The sequence below is a fragment of the Epinephelus moara genome, chromosome 9 (genome assembly GCF_006386435.1).
Source record: "Epinephelus moara isolate mb chromosome 9, YSFRI_EMoa_1.0, whole genome shotgun sequence".
In the NCBI taxonomy this organism is placed as follows: Eukaryota; Metazoa; Chordata; class Actinopteri; order Perciformes; family Serranidae; genus Epinephelus; species Epinephelus moara.
The window spans coordinates 30,901,655-30,922,932 of NC_065514.1; the positions used below are offsets into that span (position 1 = coordinate 30,901,655).

At 39.7% G+C, this 21,278-nt stretch overlaps 1 protein-coding gene across 4 annotated transcripts; it reads left to right on the plus strand.

Moving 5' to 3' along the window:
- The first annotated feature begins 433 nt into the window (after positions 1-433).
- Positions 434-16,347, plus strand: srek1 (splicing regulatory glutamine/lysine-rich protein 1). 4 transcript variants are annotated; one of them, XM_050053709.1, is made up of 12 exons: positions 858-992; positions 1,666-2,132; positions 2,624-2,745; positions 3,094-3,209; positions 3,322-3,468; positions 4,777-4,955; positions 5,159-5,289; positions 5,381-5,495; positions 5,603-5,707; positions 7,557-7,628; positions 7,818-7,932; positions 13,023-16,347. In XM_050053709.1, exons 3-12 carry the CDS (start codon positions 2,715-2,717, stop codon positions 13,188-13,190), a joined length of 1,179 nt encoding a protein of 392 aa, XP_049909666.1. In that variant the 5' UTR covers positions 858-992; positions 1,666-2,132; positions 2,624-2,714; the 3' UTR covers positions 13,191-16,347. The 4 variants fall into 4 exon arrangements, with proteins under 4 accessions (XP_049909664.1, XP_049909666.1, XP_049909667.1 ...); XM_050053710.1 differs by having other exon boundaries at positions 1,666-1,844; XM_050053707.1 differs by lacking the exons at positions 1,666-2,132; positions 2,624-2,745 and adding an exon at positions 434-709 and having other exon boundaries at positions 859-992.
- The last annotated feature ends 4,931 nt before the right edge of the window (positions 16,348-21,278 follow it).

The window sequence follows — 21,278 nt, forward strand, 5'->3', positions numbered from 1 at the left end:
ATATATATATATATATATATATATATATATATATATATATATATATATATATATATATACAGTAGTATATATAGTATATATATACATATATATATATATATGTATACATATTGTAACGCTGGGTATATAGTGACTGGCTACCTCGCAACGCTACAATATAGTGCCTTGCCTCCACCACTGTAAATATATGAGGATCAAAAAAAGACTTCGTCTCAGGGTAATGACAGGTAGAAAAGAGTTGGAGCCTTTTCCCTTGGTGTGGCTTAGTTTAAGGCACCAACTTTATTATTATATTTAACCTCTTTCTGTTTGGGTCAGCACTGAAAAGCCATTTTGTTCCAGACTGTGGAAGCCTACTTGTGGCGACTTGGGTAGTAATGTACTGTCCATCACTGTAGGGGACGGTAGTGCACCTCAGAGTTCCTTGTTCACCCATGCTAAGAGACAAGAAGGAGCCAGTGAAACGTCTCGCTCCGCCCGCCTGGATGTACTGTTTATAGTTTACTGTTGAGTGGGGTGACAGAGAAATAAATATTGTTTAAATACAAGACTTAGATATAGCGATTTTATAAATTTGCACGATGAGCGGGATACCAGGGACTGCTGTCGTCCAGGTCACCAACCTGTCCTCGGCCGTAAGCAGCGAACAGATGCGTACTCTGTTCGGTTTCCTGGGAGACATCGAGGAGCTGCGGCTCTATCCGCCCGAGTAAGTGCAACCTGCCGCGGCATGGCTAGCCAGGCAACACCGCGGATCTGCGGCCTTGCTGCGGTCCGCTTAACATTCAAATTGAGAAGTAACGGGTGAAATATCTAACTAACCCGCATTTTCTTCTGTTTGTCTTTCTTTTGTTACAGCAATGCTCCTCTGTCTTTCTCGTCCAAAGTGTGCTATATAAAGTACAGAGACCCCTCCAGTGTTGGTGTGGCGCAACATCTCACCAATACTGTTTTTATTGACAGAGCTTTGATAGTAGTGCCATGTGCCGAAGGTGAGTGCAACCCGTTTCGTTTAAAGACATAAAAATGATATTGAAATGAGTCAGTGGACTTGCTGTGACCTCCTCCCCTTGAATCCAACCGTTTGGTGTTTTGGTTGAATTCTGGGTTGTCGTTGTTTTTTTTATTCGCATGGAAAACTGGCAAGTTGTGCCATTGGGTAGTTCTGATTTTACCCACGTATTTGACACAGGTGACGGGTTATATCACCACAGTAAAACCCTAGCTATCTTATTTCTCATAGCGCCCAGCCAGGGTTTCTGTTTGCTGTCACAAGGTGGTTTCTATTGATAACAGTAGAGCTATGTTGAATATTTTTTGAAGCTGCAAGACATAATTTACCTCACCGTAAACACTGGGTTCTCTGGAATAAGTAGCCTGTGTTTGTTTAAGAAACTGCCATTAATGTTTGATGGAAATGACAAAATAAGTCCTTGGCATCAAAGCTAACTTAATCCCTTTTCTCTCTCTTTCATTTTTGGTGCTCCTTTTCTTTAAAATTCCCTCCCCTTTGGTGCCACTGTTGTTCCCTTGTGTACAGTCAAAAAAAAATGATATCACCTCTAACTTGATGCTTTTTGTCCACGTGACTTAGTGCTGGATGGCTACTGAGTTTATTAATTTGGTTTTGTATGTTTTTTCTGTGTGATTATGTGTGCATATCAGATGACTAGACTGGCCCAGCTGTTACACTACACTAGCCTGAGTCAGGCATTGTTTTCCAAGCCACTATCCCCGATCGGGCCAACGCAGCCTTCAAGGGGGAATGTGACCAGGAGAATAGCCCGCTGAACCTTCCAAGATGGACACCTTGTCTCTTTTTATTTATTTATTTTTTTCTTTTGGTTTGTTTCCTTTCATACTTTCCCATGTTGTCCACTCTCTACTGTCTCTATCTAGAAAAATACCGTATTGCTTATCTCTAGCTTTGTGTTTATATTTGTTATTTTGGTTTGTTGTTTTGATTATTGTCCAACCCCCACCCCCTCTCTCTCTTCTGCTACAGCTGCAGCTTGTGTGTGATTGAATTCTGTCCAGGTTGCTACGGCATACCGGTGGGATGTGTATCACACATGGGATGCTAGGAGGATCACTAACACTTTACTCTCTTGTCACCTACTCCTGTTGACATAGTGAGAGGATTAGACATTATAATAGTGAGACCCAGTAGAGTCTTTTAAATTCTATTTGCACTTTTCACCTGTGCTGAAATCTGTAGTAAAAAAGGTTTCCCCATATATTACTACTTTATAGCTCTGGTATGGATGTTTAGTATTTATTAACCCAGTCACTCTCCATTGAACATCATTTTTTCTCTCTTAACTTGGAAATTCGTGACACATGCATTAATGTTTTGCGCGTTATTTGTTTGACATATTTCCTAGCAATATAAGAATTTTTCAAATGGTAACTCATGCTCAGTGCCTCCAGCTATAATGAACAAGATTTGAAGTGTTTTTTGTTTCTTATTGGTCTTTATGTAGCCTTTTTCTCCAGCTATAATCCAGAGTGGAATGATCAAAATCCCTAATTGGTTGTTGTTTTAGCTAAGTCTTGGCTAACATTTACTACAGTTCTTAAATTTGTTGTTCTTTTCTGTATTTGATGTCCTGTGTGCTATTAGTGATGCAGCCATTGGGGTTGTCTTGTGTTGCACACCTTTCCAACACTGCGAAACGATCGCCCCACGGAAAAGCGCCCATGCTTGATATCGTATGGTTCATGACCAATATGTTTCCAGTACAGGTGACCCATGCATCAAAGTGTTGACTCATTCTCTGCATTGTGTTTTTTTTTTTTCTTTTTGATCTATGAAAAGAGACCAAGGACAAAATCAGTGTTCCTTTGTTTTTGAAAAAAAGTTAATATTTTCATTGAAAAAAATAATTCAGATTGACTGAGAAGGATAATTTAACAAAAGCAAAGTAAGGATGCTCGGTCTCCAGAAGTAGACAGTAGAACTCTTGTAGGGTGTATGGGGAAGTGTATGCTCTCTTTCTCTCTAGAATACAGTGGGCTAATTGTGCAGACATAGAGGAGACAGAGAGAAGAATCCCACTATTGCCTTCACTAATATCTTCTTCTGTCCTACAGGGAAAATCCCAGAAGAGGCCAAGGCCTTGTCACTTTTGGCACCTGCTGCCCCAGTGCCCAGTCTGATTCCTGGTGGAGGACTGCTGCCAATTCCCACTCCGGCTCCGCTTCAGAATGTGAGTTGGCATCTTGTGGCTCTCTTCTTGTGTTGTCTGTTCGGATGTCATGCAATTAAACCTGTGTGTGTGTGTGTGTGTGTGTGTGTGTGTGTGTGTGTGACACCTGCAGCTGAACCTTCCCATAGTGAATCGGCTGTCAGCTGCTCTAGACCCCACAGCCTCAGTTCACTCCCAGCCCCCGCTCATGGGGAATGTGGATCCTTCAAAAGTTGATGAGATCAGGAGGACCGTCTATGTTGGCAACTTGAACTCACAGGTAATGTCAAATCTTTGTTCACACTGAGTAAACCCTCGTGAGTATTTATAGCAGCAGGGCGGTAGGGGCTGATACTGGGGTCAAAATTTTATATCAAAGTATATGTAATTTTTCAAGCATTTTCACAGATTTTTGTCACATTTGGAAAAAAAAAATCTTTATAAAAAATGAATATTGTCTATCACATTACAAGCAAAACAAAACAAAAACATTCAGCAAAATTCTGATTTGATTCAGATTTTGATTCTGGATTATCGCTGAAAACTGTAACACAAAAAAATAGTCAGTGCACTCTTTTTGGGTCTGGTAATTTTATATCACTGTACCGCTATGTATCCCAATACAGTAATTGTTCTGTAAATTCAGTTAAGAAATTGTTTAAAATAATCATTCATCCATTCATTACATTTTATTATTTTCCTCTTTTATTTGGAACTTACATACAAGTAAGAAATAACTGCCTCTTATGAGACAAAACTTGAATTGAAAACAAAAGACTAGAAAGCGTAAAACTAACATTCTTCCAAATAGAAGTGTCAAGGTTCCTGAGAACATTTGGCCTCATCACCAATATCTAAGTTTTTTCTCAAATTTGTTGTTAAGAAAGGTCCTAAGAAAAGTATGTCAGATTCATGATGAGTTCTTAAATGGCAGAATTGTTCACACCTGTTCTCTTATATTGATGAATCCCATTGTCTTCCAAAGTTTAAAGTGTGTGACAGTTGATCCTATTTAGCATAGATAAACACCCATAAAAGGGCATGAGACTGCAGGACGTGTGCACTGTGCACACACAGAAATAGAAGTATAAGAAGAACAGTCAATAAAAGTCTAAAGAGGATGGAGCACTAGACTAGTCTGAGCTGTCATATTAAGTAGACAGTAGTGGATATTAAGTGACACAAAAGAGATACATGGGATGCTAAAAATGCGTGTTAATCAATCACCCAAACCAGACCTGCAAACCGCCAACTTTATCCATTGTAGTACAATTGTCAGGAATGTGGACAGAGATGTCCACGGCGGTCTCCAAGGTGTGCATATATGGGTTTTAGAGAAAGAGACACAGAGAAGGGGGACGGAAGGTGAACTATTTTACTCTTTACTTGTGCAACCATGTAGCACTGATAATACAGTATATCAGATCACTAAAATAGAAGTCTGAATCGTCAACCAGATTGATTCAAGCTCAAGATAGGTAAGAGAAATTACAACTGGAAGCAGTTGTAACAGTTTGGGAAGCCAAATCTTGTTCAGGTAGAGAGTCAAAGCTTGTTGTCATTCAGTTTCATACTTTCTTTTGCACAGACTACCACTGCAGACCAGCTGTTGGAGTTCTTCAAGCAGGTGGGAGATGTTAAGTTTGTGCGAATGGCCGGAGATGAGACCCAGCCAACACGCTTCGCCTTCGTAGAGTTTGTTGAGCAGGAGTCCGTCGCCAGAGCCCTGACCTTTAATGGAGTCATGTTCGGAGACAGACCCCTGAAGTATGTATTTTTGACAAAAGGTCATTCTCTAGAGCAGTGCAGCCCAGCTGCCGACATTAAAAATAATGAAATGTGTAATTTATTTACTCTGATAATATCACTCTTAAAGAAACAGATCTGTGCTTGAAATTACATAAACCATGACAGAGAACAAAATGCTCATCAGTGGTTTGTGTCACTTGTTATTGTTTTTTGTCTGTCAGGGTTAATCATTCCAATAACGCCATAGTAAAACCCCCAGAGATGACACCACAGGCTGCTGCTAAAGAGCTAGAAAGTGTGATGAAGAGGGTGAGGGAGGCCCAGTCTACTATTGCTGCTGCCATTGAGCCAGGTACCAAATTTATATTTGCTGCACAGATCATGGTTTTTAATAATAAATCACTGAAGTTGGTCTGATGCTGAGACTGCTGCTCTTCTTCCAGTTGACATAAAGAAGCGTTCCTCCAGTCGGTCTAGAAGGTCACGACGGTCCCACTCACGGTCCCGCTCCCATTCACACTCAAGAATGCACAGGAGAAGGTCGCGTTCGAGACACAGGTGCCCAACGAATACCCAGATTTTTAGATTTTACTCACTTGATGCTTTGATCATATGATTTTGATTGTGTCCAGTCAGTGAATTTTTTTGTCCTCTTGTTGGAGCAGACCGGTGCCAAAGTTGTGGCCAAGGAATGACTCCCACAATTCCCGAAGCAGCCACAGGAGACGGTCACGTTCCAGAGACAGGAGACACAGTCGAAGTCGATCAAGGTAAACTGCAAACAAACACAGGGTTCAACACACTTTAAAAAGCAGTTACAGGCTGGCAACCAGGCATCAGCTTGTGGTGGCTGAAACTGAAAATATGGTTACTATTTTGAGTAATAGACAAACCATGTGGTTATATATCAGCTTGTTAATGAAAATGTGACATACAAGAATTTTTGAAAGCTCTATTAAAGTAATGAACAAAATTCCTTGTAGTTTGTGTTTCATCTGATACATTACAGAATTTGAATCTCAAGTGTTATCAGTTAATGTGTCCACCTTTAACTCCTATCTGGGTCTGACTATAACAGAAATATTTATATATCAGTATTGCAACAAGTATTCTAAATAGGGCTACCCCCTAATGGTTGACCACGTTAGTTGACCAGAAAGGTTATTGGTCGGCAAGGTTTCATTGGTCATTTAGTCGCACAAAAAAAAAAAAACAAGCAAATGTGGAACTCTATTAGGAGCTGTACCTTGTCAAAATAAATCAAAACCTGTTTGACTGGACCATGAGAGAATTTAATTTGAAAGGACAGATAAAGGAAGAGGCCATGCTCAGCAGTCAGACAGGAGTAACATTACAAACCAGTCACAGCCGACAGATATCTTTCCCATCTTCCATAAATATTCAGTCTGCTAAATATGGACAAGTTGATCATTTTAGTGCAGGGCTACCCAGTGCTTTACATCTGTCCATCGGACAATAGGCCTACACACTTTCAAACAGTGCCTGGAAGAAGATGAGCTCTGCATTCAGGATTTTAGATAAATAGGCTATGAGATGGTGCATGTTAAGGTTGCTTAGCCACCTCAGAGCAACCTGCCACCGCACTGTTGAAAGCTGGCACAAAAAAGGCACAAGAGTAGCACCCAACGTGGCATGTGTACGGCCCTTGATTTACAGGGCTGGTACTTGCGGTTATTACACAGGCTTGTTAATAACATGTCAGGCAGGAAATCCAAAGTGTGGGATCATTTTGAGAAGGTGAAGGATGGACCCAAGGTGATATGTAAACTCTGCAGGCAAACATTTGCCTATCATTTGTCGAGAAACATGACATACCATCTGAAACATGTAAGTTGCTGCATGCCCATTAGCCACTTAGCACAATCATTACTGCTTTGCTGACAGCGTCATTAACAGGTGGCTCGCTCAGTGTGTGACGTGCACCTTTAGATAGTCCTTTATTAAGGGATGGGGGCGACTAGTTGACTAATGGCCCTAAATGACAACTTTTGGACAACTAGGAGTTCTTCGTTGAAGGCAGCCCTAATTCTAAAAGGGGTTGCCACTTATGGCAACTAAAGGCCAAGAATTGCCTGCCTATTTCTCAAAATGGTTGTCAGTGGCAGCCTGGCAACTGTTGAGCACTAAAACAATATATACCGCATTGATCTCCAAATGATCTCTCTTTTCCTTCAATCAAGTCCAAATGCTGTCCAGTGCCTAGTTGGATGTTTGGCACCACCTGCTGCTGTTGTGTAATTGAAGATATTATAATCCTAGTCTATCATGAAGAAAACTAAATATGATAGACTTTACTTTCACCCTGCTGTCCCTGCCCTTAGCAGTAGGGGGCACCAAGTACTAAATGAGTCTTGTAGCTGCCTGAATTTGGCTTGTGTTGTTTCTGTATCTGGCACCAGGTGAAATACTCTTATTGTCACATAAACCTTTTAATGAAATAAGGTGCACTGATGTACTGTGGATGTTTTTTTAATCAATCTTCTGTCCGTTTTTGTTTTGTGTATTTAATGCATGTACTGTCACAGTGCTGCTTTTTCCATAAGTAGCTCATATTGTCTCCACAAAATATACTTAATTCAGTTAATGTTTCGTTATCAGGGGCCACAGGAGGAAGAGTAAGGATCGGTCCAGGAGCCCTCGGAGGAAAGCTAGATCACCCTCACCTAAAAGGTAAATCCATCACTTCTCATCCTCCCAAACTGTTCTGAGATGTTCTAGATGTTCCTTAAGTCTTCTATGTTGTTCATGTGTTTTCTAGGTGGAGTTATAACTGTGTGCAAAATACATATCAGTGATTTTGTGTCAGCACAATTGTGATTGGTTTCTTTTTGTTGATGTGTTTGTTTTGACTTCTTTCAGAGGTAAGAAAGACAAGAGGAGGGAGCGCAGCAGGGACCGAAAGGACCGCTCCACGTCCAGGAAAAGGAGCCGCAAGGACGAGGACAGGATAAAGGGCAAGGCGAAGCCAATGAAGGTAATAAATCTCAAACTTTAGAACACCTCACTAAAGTAACACTCCCCTGTGCAGATACTTGCCGGGACCAAAATCTGCTGATCACTTTCTCCCAGTCGTGCAGGCAAATAAAGCTGTCGCACTACTGATAATTTAAAGAGCTGAGCTGAACTTTGTCGCACTAAAAGGCTTCTCAGGTGTGAGAAGTAAAATGAGGTGACTTTCTCACTGTTACCTTCTTTCTATGGTGAATGTTTTGCTGTCATTCTCCAACTCATGCATAAAACCACATGAACACTGACCTACTTTTTAAAGTGTAGTATAAAGGTCACACAAAGGTGATAGCCGAGAGATAAGAGGCGACACTTTTCGGCTTATCACACTCCATCTTTGCTGTCAATAAAAATTCAGATGGCAGTTGAATGTTTTCTTCTGAAACCACTACAAACTTGCTGAGTGCCTGTTTTCACAGTTGCTTTGCAGAGTCCGTACTGTCTTGTCACATACTTAAGTTCACAGTTACCGTAAGTGATAACTCCACCAATTTTTTTTTTTTTTTTTCTGTTAACAAACACTCCCCCGTAGACTTAGTTATTTGTATATCCTTATTGTAGAACAGCCGCTGCAGCTGAAGCTTTACTAAAACATCCATAGAAACACCCTAGTCTTCTGGCACTTTTTCAGCTGCGTCGTTGTACACAGGGCACCTAAAAACAAAAGGAAAGTCTGTAATGGCAACAGAGAAGAGTGATTGAAGCGGAGGTAGGCGCAGGTAAAACCTCATCTGCTTTTCATTGTGATTGACTCTGGCTGACAGAGCTGTCCGCAGCCAGGCAGGATTTTGTAACTAAACAGAACGCACACTTTTTCATTTCATCAACTGTGTTTGAATATGATATTTTTACATCACAGATGATGAACGAAGGCCTCAAAATGTGAGTCTTACAGGTAAAAACTTGGACTTAAATGCTGGGCTGTTCTAGGAATTTAGTTGGGTTGCTGCTCTGCAGGTGTGCTGGACTGAGCTTTAAATGGGCAGCGGCCTGGATTACCATATTTCCTTTGATCTCTGGTAGGCGGATGTACATCAGTTATAATGTTGAGTATTTATTGAAACAAAAAGAAGAAGAAAAAGCAGGAACCACATCTACGTGACAAATTTATATTTAGGTCCAATCCCAATACACTTCTTGCCTTTGCCCCTCTGTTGTGCATGGTATAGTCTAGGTGCAGGGTGTTGGACTAAAGGGGTATGGCGAAGTGCTCAGGCTGCATAGCCCCCCAAATGGAGGTTTTTCAGAGTCACAGTCCAAACAGCGTTCTGAGAAATCATCACCAAGATGGCTGCACAAGCCACAGATAAACCCACAAATGTATTTTCCTCATTAGTAACAGTAATATATTATGTTTTTTTTCCTTTTAATGAGCATAAGAAAAAAAACTGCTTGTATTAGCCTATGCTGATGTCTCATTAGCTAACTAGCAAGCTACAGCTAACGTTACATTATTGCTGATTTGTGCATGACAGTCCCACATTTTGACATACTTTCATGTTGCATTCCCACCCCTTGATGGCATATGACACCCAAGCTTTAGTCCAGCAGCAAAGTTGCTGCACTTGTTACCGCTCTTCTGACATTAGTGCAGACTGACAGGAACACGGGTTGCTAACGTTAGCCTACAGATCGCTGCTAGTTGTCTAATAGTAAAGCAGTGTTCTGTTTTATTTGATGACTTGTTTGATCGATTGATGGTGTGAAACTAATGTTGAGAATGAATTGGGAGTGTCCAGACAACTGGAAAAAGGCTGTGTGTAGCCCATGCAAGAGAACTGCAGAAGACGACTCACGTGCTTATTCAGAGTTTATTGATATTGAATGTGTCACATGTTCAAATTGCACCAATTTCAACAATGGATGAATTAGGGCTGTAGTCAACCAAAGAAAATCTTGGTCAACTAAAGTCGCACATAATCTTCAACTAATCGATTACAGGGTTTCCGCGGGTCATTAAAAAGCATTAAAAGTCATTAAATAGATTTTGCGAAAATTAAGGCCTTAAATGGCATTAAAAAGCATTAAATTCGATGTCCAGAGGCATTAAAAAATTAAATACACTTGATGGAAAAAAAACATTGTTATTCATGATTTATTTTGATTATATAAACATTTAATAATTTTGATCGGAAGTATAATGTGATGATTGACAGCAGAACCCTTTAATTGGCTATTGTTTACGGCCGGTGCACGAAGTCACAACACTGGATGCTTGGAGTGCAGCGTGCTGTGAGGTGCTCATGCTGTGGCGAAAGAGCGGAGGGAATATTAGCAAATGTCGTAAAAATGGGAAAATGCAAGTTTCAGCAGAAGTGTTTGGATGAGGAACTATTCAGAACCTGGTTAAAACCCGTCAACGGTAAACCCGGAGAGGCATTTTGCAGCGTGTGCAAAAAGATCTTCAAACTTTGCACAATGGCCGTCAATGCGGTGAAATCACACATGCTGTCAGATAGTCACAAGTCGGCGATTAAAGGCAGGCAGCAGTTAACTGTGCTGAATTTCTTTGCTGTGACCAGCAACGCAGCTTGTGCTGTCGCCACCACAACTGCAGCTGCTGCTGCTACCACCACCACACCTGCCGCTACAGTAACCGCCTCCAGCCTTTTCGGGTTAGAGTTAGTTTTCACATCATTCTTCAGGCTGGTTTTGTTATTTTTGTAATGTGCAAATAAATTCTGAGACCGTAAACTGTCTTGTGAGCAGAGGTGGGTAGAGTAGCCAAATATTGTACTCAAGTAAGAGTACTGATACTTTAGAACAATATTACTCAAGTAAAAGTAAAAAGTAGTCATCCAAATAACTACTTGAGTAAAAGAGTATTTGGTGAAAAAACTACTCAAGTACTGAGTAACTGTTGAGTAACATCTGATTTATTTGTAAAATAAGAACATGAACGTAATCAATCAATCAAAAATAATAATCTGCAAATTTATGTATTTTAAACGATACCCCATTAACTAAAACAAAAATAAATTAAATCTTTACAAACATAGCATAAATCAAGGCACAAGAAACACAAATATATTCTTAGATATACTGTACATGTGTGATATATATATATGTATATGTATATGTATATATGTATATATGTAATTATGTACTCAGAGGTGGGTAGAGTAGCCAAATATTGTACTCAAGTAAGAGTATTGTTGCCTTAAAACAATATAACTCAAGTAAAAGTACAATTTATCCAAAAAGCTACTCAAGTAAATGTAACTGAGTAAATGTAACTAGTTACTACCCATCTCTGCTTGTGAGCCATTTCTAATTCACTATAGAGTGACAGTTAATGTAATTTTCTCAAATATTCAATTAGCATTGTCAAATGCTTACAATTTTGTCTATATATATATATATAAAATAAATAAATAAAAAACTGTATCTGCAGTTGGACATGGGCATTAAATTTGTTTAAAGTGGCATTAAAAAGCATTAAATTAGATTTGCTGATACCTGCAGAAACCCTGGATTAGTTGTGGGGGAAAAACAAAATGTTTAAAAACGTTATTTTTACTTTTGCGGTGGTGTGTCTGTGTCACTCTGCAGTTACACCTCCAAAACGCTAGTCAGTGGTGGAGGACTGTGTTAAGTGCTTTAAAGTTTAGTTCAAATCAAACTTTATTTATATAGTTGATTCAAAACACACATTAAATATGGCTTAATAGAGACAATTTCAAACACAAGTATGCAAATTGGCCTCACTATAAATCGCAAAACTGACTTTATCTGGACACATTTCCCCCAGCAATACAACATGCTAACGTTATTAGCACAAGTCTATGGCATTTTACCCGTATTCATACTCGTACTCGTACTTGTCGTCCTCCGCTTATCCGGGTCCGGGTCGCGGGGGCAGCAGCCTCAGCGGCAGCAGCCTCAGCAAAGAAGCCCAGACAGTCCTCTCCCCAGCCACTTCCGTCAGCTCTTCCAAGAGAACCCGAGGCGTTCCCAGGCCATCTGGGCGATGTAATCCCTCCAGCGTGTCCTGGGGCGGCCCCAAGGTCTCCTCCTGGTTGGACATGCCCGAAACACCTCCCAAGGGAGGCGTCCGGAAGGCATCCTTACCAGATGCCCGAACCACCTCAACTGGCTCCTCTCGACACGGAGGACCAGCGGCTCTACTCCGTGTCCCTCCCAGATGTCCGAGCTCCTCGCCCTATCTCTAAGGCTGAGCCCAGCCACCCTGCGGAGGAAACTCATTTCGGCCGCTTGTACTCGCGATCTCATTCTTTCGGTCACTACCCAAAGCTCGTGACCATAGGTGATCTATGGCATTTTACATTGTATAAATTAGCCTAGTGTCTAGCGATCTTCTCCTCTTCTCATATAAAACCAGGGACAACAGCAACATGTAACAAAGGTAACGGTACATAATTTGGCTCCATACAATACAGCCTCTGGGGGCAGACCCCCCGATTTTTTGGCATTCCGGTTTGATTTGGGCGGAAGAGGCGAATTTCTGTTTCCGACTTCCGTTTATATATAAGTAAATATGCTGAACCATTGCGATGGATTCAGAGTTTGCAGTGACGCCAATTAGGTTCCGCCTCATTAGTTCACCGCACGGACCGTTTAACCTGGCAACAACTGCAGCCGGCTCAAACATGATTGGTCAATATCACGTGGACTACAAACAGCCTACAACCGGAAACCAGGGCTCTTCCGCTCTTCTTCCAGAGGCAAGATCTCTGGGGTTTGCCTACAGACTCTACATTCAGTGAATGTAGAGTCTGCGTCACCGCGATGCGCATTTGGGTGAGCTGTTGATGTAGCACTTATCTCCTTATGAAAGTAACACAGTGATTATTCGACCAATGAGAATTTGGTCGGACGAGAGTATAGCAACCAAATAATCGACTAGTTGACCAGGAGACTACAGTCCTAGGATGAATGGCTCTCGAGATATGTGAAGGAAACGACAGAGATTCTTTGCTTTTTGTTAGAATATTAAGTAGCTTTCTACCACTGCATCATTCATAACATTTTTTGTCTTCACTCTATTTTGTCAAGTTTTGCCTGACCACAATTAACCGTTACTCATTTGACTTCCAGGTGGAAAGGGACTATGACAGAGAAGAAAAAGAAGACTATGAAAGTGAGAGAGAAGACTCGGTCACACTCAGTGAGGACATGATGTCATCACCCTCCACCCAGCATAACGGCAGCTACAAGACTCACAATGAGGAGTACGCATCTATGGGTGCAGACAGCACCAAGTGACTATTACAACACCATGTAAACTAATCCTGCACACACACTCATGAACACCAGATAACCACTCACAACAGCTTGTTTTTCTCATCATCATCATCTCCCATTATACAAACTGATTTCTACAGCTCAGTCTTGGCAACATATGGATCCTATAGTTCAGTTAATTTTGGTATCCCACTTAAAAGGCATATGAGCACTTAGTATAACAGAGACAGCCCCACCTTTACTATTTGGTAGGGAGCTTAAGATTTTTGGGCTTGCAATAGGTGTACATGATTAATGTAACAGTGCAACACTAAATACTACAGGCTCAGAAACTAACATGAACAGCTCAACAATAACTGGACAACAGCGGCTTCCCAAAGTCTTTGTTGCAAAGCTTTAAGGCAGGTGATGCTGTTCCCACCTACTGTATGTGTATGCTTCAAGACCTTAATCCCTTTTATTTCTGTATCAATACTTAAACTGAAGTCTCCTACCCCAGCAGACTAGAAAAATGTGCAGGCCTGAACCAGCTGCAGAGCCTTAGTGACTCCTCGTAATCTGTCACAGACCAGCCTCAGAGGAGACAGTCATGATAGTTGCCCTAGGCAAAGATCCCGCAGGACGAACTTGTTTCACCAGCAATTTAATGCCAGATTTAAGTTGTAGCTTTGTCCTTGGTTACATGAATATTACCTAAAAAAGAGAAAAGAAAAAAAAAGAGAGAGAGACCTTTTTTTTGTGGCCATTCGTCCAGCAACATTTTGACCATACACTGCAAAAGTCGAAACAGCCTGTGATGCCTCTAAGATGATCAGTTTTTATGTCATACTGTAGTATGTCTACCATACTGTAGTATGTCTGCCATTTCCTTAAACACAGTTTTTGTCTCAACAATTTGCAGCAACAGTCATAAAATGTTTGTATCTTACATTATGCATCACTTATTTGTGAGGGTGGAACAGCAAAGTTTTTCATTGGAGGAGAGATTTGTCTTTATACGTAAACAGGCACTACATTCCTGTGGTGCGTGAGAATCTGCAAAAGTAGGGTTCCCAAATGAGGTGAGACATGTTGATGCAGAAACATAAAAAATTTTATGTGCACAAATACAGGCTCTTACAGGCAAAGGAAAGCTTGGACTGGCAGCTACTCTGGATTGCAACACATTTTAAGCTTGGCACACTTTTTCAGGTAGTATTTAAAGGTGCAGTCAGCAGATCCAATACATTTTTATCTCCTCGTGTGTGTGTGCTGGTGTGTTCATACACACCCCCAGCTCTGTAAATGGGAAACAAAGAAAGTGGCTCAGACCAGCTTGAGTTCAAATATTATTAATCTTTCTCCAGAATCGCTGACTCCGTCTTTAATAAAAAAAGTTTTAGGAAAATTACCTCAGTAAATCCTTACTCTGTAATATCCATCTACATCTGGTCCTGTCTGGCTGTTGGGGGTAAAGTAACTTCAGTTTCAGTTGTAGCAGTGAATTATAAGCAGCAGGGATGCTTTACATATTGTCTCTTGGAGCCCCCAGTTGAATCATCAGTTTCTCATTTTCATTTACTATGTAGTGTCTGTTTTCAGAGTTTGTAGCTGTGTATCAGTTGCAATTTGTCAGAACATTAACAAAAGTGACCACTGGAAAAAAAATCATTAGATTAGAATTCAGGCCAGTAAAACTTAAAAAAAAAACTAAAAAGGAACTACTGATCCAAACAAAGTTCTTAGTGATTAAACCAGATACTTTTATTGGACCAGCTGAAAGGTTCTTTAAAAGGTGAACATTTCATGTTATTACTGACACCTCGTGACTGTGACCGACACCTCTCTGTTTTCCCTCTATTCTTCTGCTCTGGTCTTTGTGTGGCTGTGACGACAGCTTCCCGTATTCTGTTTGCATATTTACTAAGTGAAACATATGGCGCATTGCATATTTGATTCACGTTTTTTCGAGGTCTGCTGAGTGTGTGGATGAAATAGAAACAGCAAAATAGAAATGATTTGCCCTTTGTGTGGTGTTAAAGGGAGATTTGAACTACCAGGTCTGTGAAGAATCATTTGTTCCTTGTTCTGCACCATTTTTCTCTGCATCTGGGAACGGGGACATCCTGCAAAATGTACGCTGCTTTAAGTGCTGTAGTTATGAGAATTCAGAATGGTATTTTTTTCTGTTTACCTGTTGCTAATATATTGTTATGAAAAGATCTTGTTTGGTCAACATAAGTACATCATTCTGTTTTTTTTATTGGGTGTACATTTACATACATTTTTATATTTCTAATCGGTCACGACGTATTATGTTCCCTTTCCTGTTGTTGTTGTAATGCTGTGATGAAGAAAATGTTTTATAGATATAAATCAAGCCTATACTGTAAAAATGATGGTGATGTGCAAAATGTCTGTCGGCTCATATTGCTCAAGAAAGTGAGATGCAGACGAAGCCCTCAGTGGCAGTCTGGATATGTCACAGGTCAACAAACTGCATTCAAGCACAGAAGGGTCAAAAAGTGCCTAGACTAAGATTGTACAGAATATTCTAATAAAATATGGAGACTTATTGACAAATGCAACCTGAATTTATTGTTTAGGATACTAAATAGCTGAAAGTAATGAGATGTTATATTTAAGTATTGTCGGCTGTCTTTAGTGATTAATAGAGTAGGTTGAACATTCATGGGACTTCTGTGGATTTGTCTTTAATTTTAATTTTTTCTTGTCATTTTTGGAGTTCAGTTTTCAGTATTGTGATTGTGTTGAAATGTATCTGCAAACTGGCCCCAGATTAGAGACTTAAATTCCACCCTTGGCTTTTACAAACCTGATTTAATGGTTTTTATTTTCCAGCTTTTTTATGTACACAAGGCTTCAGATTGAAGTGGTGAACTCGTGAAAAAGTTTAACAATTTAAAAAAAAAATGCATTTCCAACACAATGGATAGTACGTAAAGAATTTTATTTTTTATATCCATATGTCCACTATGTACGGTAAACACTGTAGAAGCAACTCATGGTTTGCTCCTGGGGGATTGGGCACTTGATATCTGTGTTTGGGACTTGATGTAAAGATTTGGTAACTGTTTTTGAAGAGCTTGGATGTGTGTATGTGGTCCTCCTCAGTTTGAAACTAACGTTACATTTGATCTGTTTCCAAAAACACTCAGTAAAGAGACTTTTCATGCAGTTATTTTGTTTCAGTGTTCTTGTTGTGTCATACCGCCAAGTATGATTGCTGATGATTCCCAGAGACTCTTTGCTTGGCACAACAGGGTTTTAGAAGTCTGACACCCTCTCACATCTTAAAAAATGTGAGGTTTTAGTCATAGTCTAAAAGATTTGCAAAGACAGGGTTTTGCAGGGTTACTATTTAGAAGACTACAACTAGATTCCTTAGGAGAATATTTCCCATCCTGCTCCCGGTGAAATAGTACATCAAACTCCTCAAGGACATAAGACATTTTAATAATTCCTTACATGTCAGCAAAAACATATCATAAAACTTCAATTAAAAGCCTAGTCCCAATCAAACGCCCAGTTCTTTTTACTAGCCCGTTGTGGCTACACATTTTGACAAATAATGGTCTGTATTCACAAACATTCTGACAAAACTCTGAGAGCTCCTAACTTAGTCAACAGGTTGTTAGCTACCCACTTAAGATAACGTTAGCTGTTTAAATCCCATTTACAAATATATATGTTTAAACTTTTGTCAAAATGGAGACGCTACACATTGTTAGCTCAGTTAGATTCTCCACAATTCAATCGTTCAGTTCAATTTACTGGAACCATGAGCACCAAAGAATACCGTAATTCATTCAGCTTTACTGGCACAGGTGTCATAAAGTCAGAATATGTGTCAATTCCTAAGAACTAAGAGCCTGTTCTATATATAAGCCTGTTACAGTTTTTCTCGATTGTTTACACACATTTTCTGAAAGCATGCCTTATACTCTCAGAACTCTACACACAAATCAAAAAACACACACACAATGGGCAAAACCCCTCAATTCCCCTGCAAAATGAAACTTTACATTCAAAACAATGTTTTTTCTTTTCAAAATGGTATTTTGTTTTCAAATGACACACACAAACCATCATATGAATAGACATTTATAAGAACCAGTTGAACACTGATGTGCTCAATGTAAAACACTATGATGAATGGAAAACACTTCTTCTCCATTCATCATAATGACTTAGGCCTTTTTTTTGTTCAGTGTTACACTTACTACAGACAGTACATACATAAGTACATATTAAAAATATAGATATAATAAAAATATTTTAGAATATTGTTTTTATACTCAGAACACACAGATACACGGTAACAAATATATTTTATTTTTCCCACAAAAACAATGTACACAGTGTACTTCCCAACCAACACAAAGTTGCACATACAGTGGTCTACATACAAAACAACAGAAGAATTTACTGTATACAGTTACAGTAAAAAAAAACAAAAAAACTATGCTGCATCCTCTCTTCTGTTTCGGTCTGGCCACAGCACCTCATCCACATAACAAGCAATGTTTTCCCTGGCCAAGCAGCGGGGGAAATATCGCCTAGCATGACGAATCCAGCCATGAAAAGCATCAACTGCTATATCTCCACATGCGTCTACCATAGCTTGGAGAAGGGGTTTGTGGATTTCGGTCATACACTTTCCATCTCCAGGCAGAAAAAGTGGCTCGGATCTCATCGGAGATTACGGTCCTTGGCCTTCCTCGTCCTCGTCCTCCCCGTCCTCCTCCTCTTACTCTCACTCCTCTGGCTCTGGATCTGCCTCTGTTTCCAATGTTGGCATCCATTGCTCCAAAACAGAAGAGCTCACCTGTTGCCCTTTTATGCTAAAGCTCTGATTGCTAATTGTAAAACTGTGTGACAGGTGTTTGCCCATGTGATGAGTCAGTGTGCATAGTAGGGCAATTAACTTTAGAATTTTGAATGACAGTGTGTTCTTTTCTTCATGAAAATTGTGCCAAATGCAGAGAAATGTGTGTAGTGTTTTGAAAAAAGTTTGTTTTAGAACTGCAATTTGAGTGTAAAGCAGGAATTGTGCTTGTAGTTTAGCAGAATTGGTTCAGGGGGTTGGTGCATGAGTTACATGTTGTGGTCATTGTGTCTCAAGTACCAGTATTTGTGTGTAAACAATTGAGAAAAACTGTAAGTTCAGTGACTTAAGCAAATAATAACCCAGGCTTCTAATTGAAGTTTTATGGTAACTCTAGAAAGACAAGATAAAATGTGTCATATGTCAACAGTATTCTTGTCAGGCATCAAAATGTATTTGTTTACAACCTTTAAACTTTGGATTTTGTCGTTCCAACTCATTGTCAGACTCTGTTGGTCAGCTGTACTATTTTAGTGCAAGGAAACTGAGAATGAGAGGCAATTCAAATTTCTTACTAAACTAAGTGCTGGTGGGTGGATCGGATACATGCCAATTTAAACACCGACTCTTGTTCACTCCATTACTATAGGTTTCTCCTTCTTTTCCACAGTTCAAGAGAACTGAGACTTGTTCACATTCGTGCGTCTCCCTGGAGTCTCCTCCATGTTTACTGACTACTATTTTGCTGCTTCCTGTTTGGTGCTGGAGATGCAGCTATTAGTTGTTAACAATGTTTACGTCACTGAATTTCACAATTAGCATGAGCCAAGACTAAAAATGTACAACAATAATAAATGTTTGATTTTATCAGAACATCAAGATGGGAAAAAGACAGACTCAAGGCAGCTTGTACTGAGTTTTATGACCACCTACCAAATAATTGATATCACCCGAGTGTGCACAAACTGAGGTAAAACTCGTGATTTTATTACAACACTGAAAATTTGTCTGCAAGTGTGAAATAGCTCGAAAAGTTGTTTGGTGGAAGGCCAGCATTAATGCACTTGCTGCAACTTGACAAAGAGGTGTTTCACTGTGAGCGATATATCTCAATGACAACTTGTGGATAGATTTCCATTAAATTTTGTGCAGAAATTCATGGTCCCCAGAGGATGGATCCTACTTTGGTGATCCCCAGTTTATTCCTCTTGGGTCACCATGATGTTGACTTTTTTTCAGTTAAATATCTCCACAGCTATTGGTTGGATAGACCTGTTTTTATTTGTTTATGTTTTTTTTTTGTTTTTTTTTGATGGAAGACAATTTGACATGAAATGCATGGGTGTTAATAATAAAAAAGGATGATGGCTGAATTCCATACAGCTGTTTTGGTTTTAAGACCCTAGTATTGTGTGTGCTGGCTCACTAGATTCCTGCAGTCTGTTGCATCAGCTACACGAAAGTTCACTCTGAAATTGCAGTCCACACTAAACGTTACATTGAAACTAGTTAGACTGGTCGTAAAGCTGTGTCTGTGTTTGGTTGTATCAAGGAGATGTAAGGTTAATCTTAGCTACTGTGGCGTAAAGTCCACACTAACCAAAATATTGTCACAGAAAATGAAGTTTTCACTTCCTGTGGCCAATCAGTAAAAAGCACTATTCTAACAGACGAAAATAGCTGACGTTCATTACCAGATAACAACAAAAAGGTACATAAAGGGGGACAAAGCATTACGATTATGTGATAACACTACAACAACTGCGACTGATGACGTTGTTGGAACAAACACATAATGATAACCTACACTGGCAACTGTTGTAAATTAGTAGTTGTTAATTAGAAAGTTATCTAACCCTATATATTTACTTGCCAATGTGGCACAGAGGATATTTATATGTGATTTCCCGCTTACTTATATGTGTTACTTTATGCATTTTCCTTTGCATGTTTACAAACACCCTATTCAATTTCAAGCATTTCTATTCTGAAAACAAAAAGCCCAAAATAACCTGTGGGTATAAACTATCACAGAGAATGCATGGCCACTGCAAAACAACCACTATAATTCACTCCTCCTTATCTTTCAAATTATCGCACCTTCCAAAATTATGTGCCTTGAAAACTGGTATTTTATGTTGGACCTTACACCTACTAAGGGCTAGGTGTAAGATTTAAATTGTTACTTTTGTGTATGTTGGTATTTCAGCTGGTGCGACCCTTAAAATATCAGGAACATGTAAACTCTGACCTTAGAAATTACAATCAAACAAGGCTACAATTGAACTTACACATAGCTGGTGCAACCCAGTCCTGCTCAGACTTGTTTCTTGGCCTTGGTGTAACAGAAGACTATAATAGATCTCATTCACAGCAGACATTTTGACTTGTCATAGTAGGATAATCACACGTAAAACTGACTTTAGCAGTGGTTTAGTTCCATTAGGTGTCCCAGTAAGCTATTCCAGTGTGCCAGCATGCACAGTGCCAGGATCTCCCCCAAGTGGAATGCAGCTATCATTGTTATTAAATACACCTGTGCATAGCCTACTATGACAAGTCTAAAAGTCTGCAGTGAAAAAGGTCTATTGTACTATAAAACTTCAAATAGTAGCCCGGGCTATTATTTGCTAAAATCACTGAAATCAAAAGGCCTACATGTGGGACAGGCGTCTTTATGGGGACAGGCCTTTTATTCCTTGCACACAAAACTGTTGCCCAGCAAACATCCGGAAATACAATCCGATTGTTTATTTAAACCAGTATGAGTATTGCTTTTTTAAAAAATAGGCTTCAGATAATATATATCATTAATGAATCATTCATTTGATCTGGCTCCGGCAGACAGTGCATCAGAGAGAGAGAGAGTTACTGCACTCAAGGATTATGGCACCCAGCATACCGACACAACACCCCTTTATCCTGTTAAAACAATACTCACAACTTGGAATAGACACATAATTTGAGGTAGCCAACAACCCGGTTTTGTACATCCGAATTACTTCTATTAAAAAAATCACGTCTGATTGTGACAGGCATTTAAATTTTCAAATGTGTAGCTAAGCCGGGCTAGTAAAAGGGACTGGGTGTTTAATTGGGACTAGGCTTTTAATTGAAGTTTTATGGTAAGTACCAAAAATGAGGACGGAGATGTATTAAGTCCGACGACTGCATTACAAAGTTTTAAACCAACACATTAATGCTCACTAATGTTCCCTTGTTTGTAACCTTACAAACAAGGGAAACGGTTGCACTACTCTTGCAACAGTAGTCTGCAACTG

What these genes read in the sequence shown, in the direction of transcription:
- srek1 (XM_050053707.1), top strand. Translation starts at nt 582, where the DNA reads ATGAGCGGGATACCAGGGACTGCTGTCGTCCAGGTCACCAACCTGTCC. An exon ending in CTGCGGCTCTATCCGCCCGA is followed by an intron (nt 710 to 858) that starts GTAAGTGCAACC and finishes CTTTTGTTACAG; the next exon opens with CAATGCTCCTCTGTCTTTCT. An exon ending in TTGGCAACTTGAACTCACAG is followed by an intron (nt 3,469 to 4,776) that starts GTAATGTCAAAT and finishes TCTTTTGCACAG; the next exon opens with ACTACCACTGCAGACCAGCT.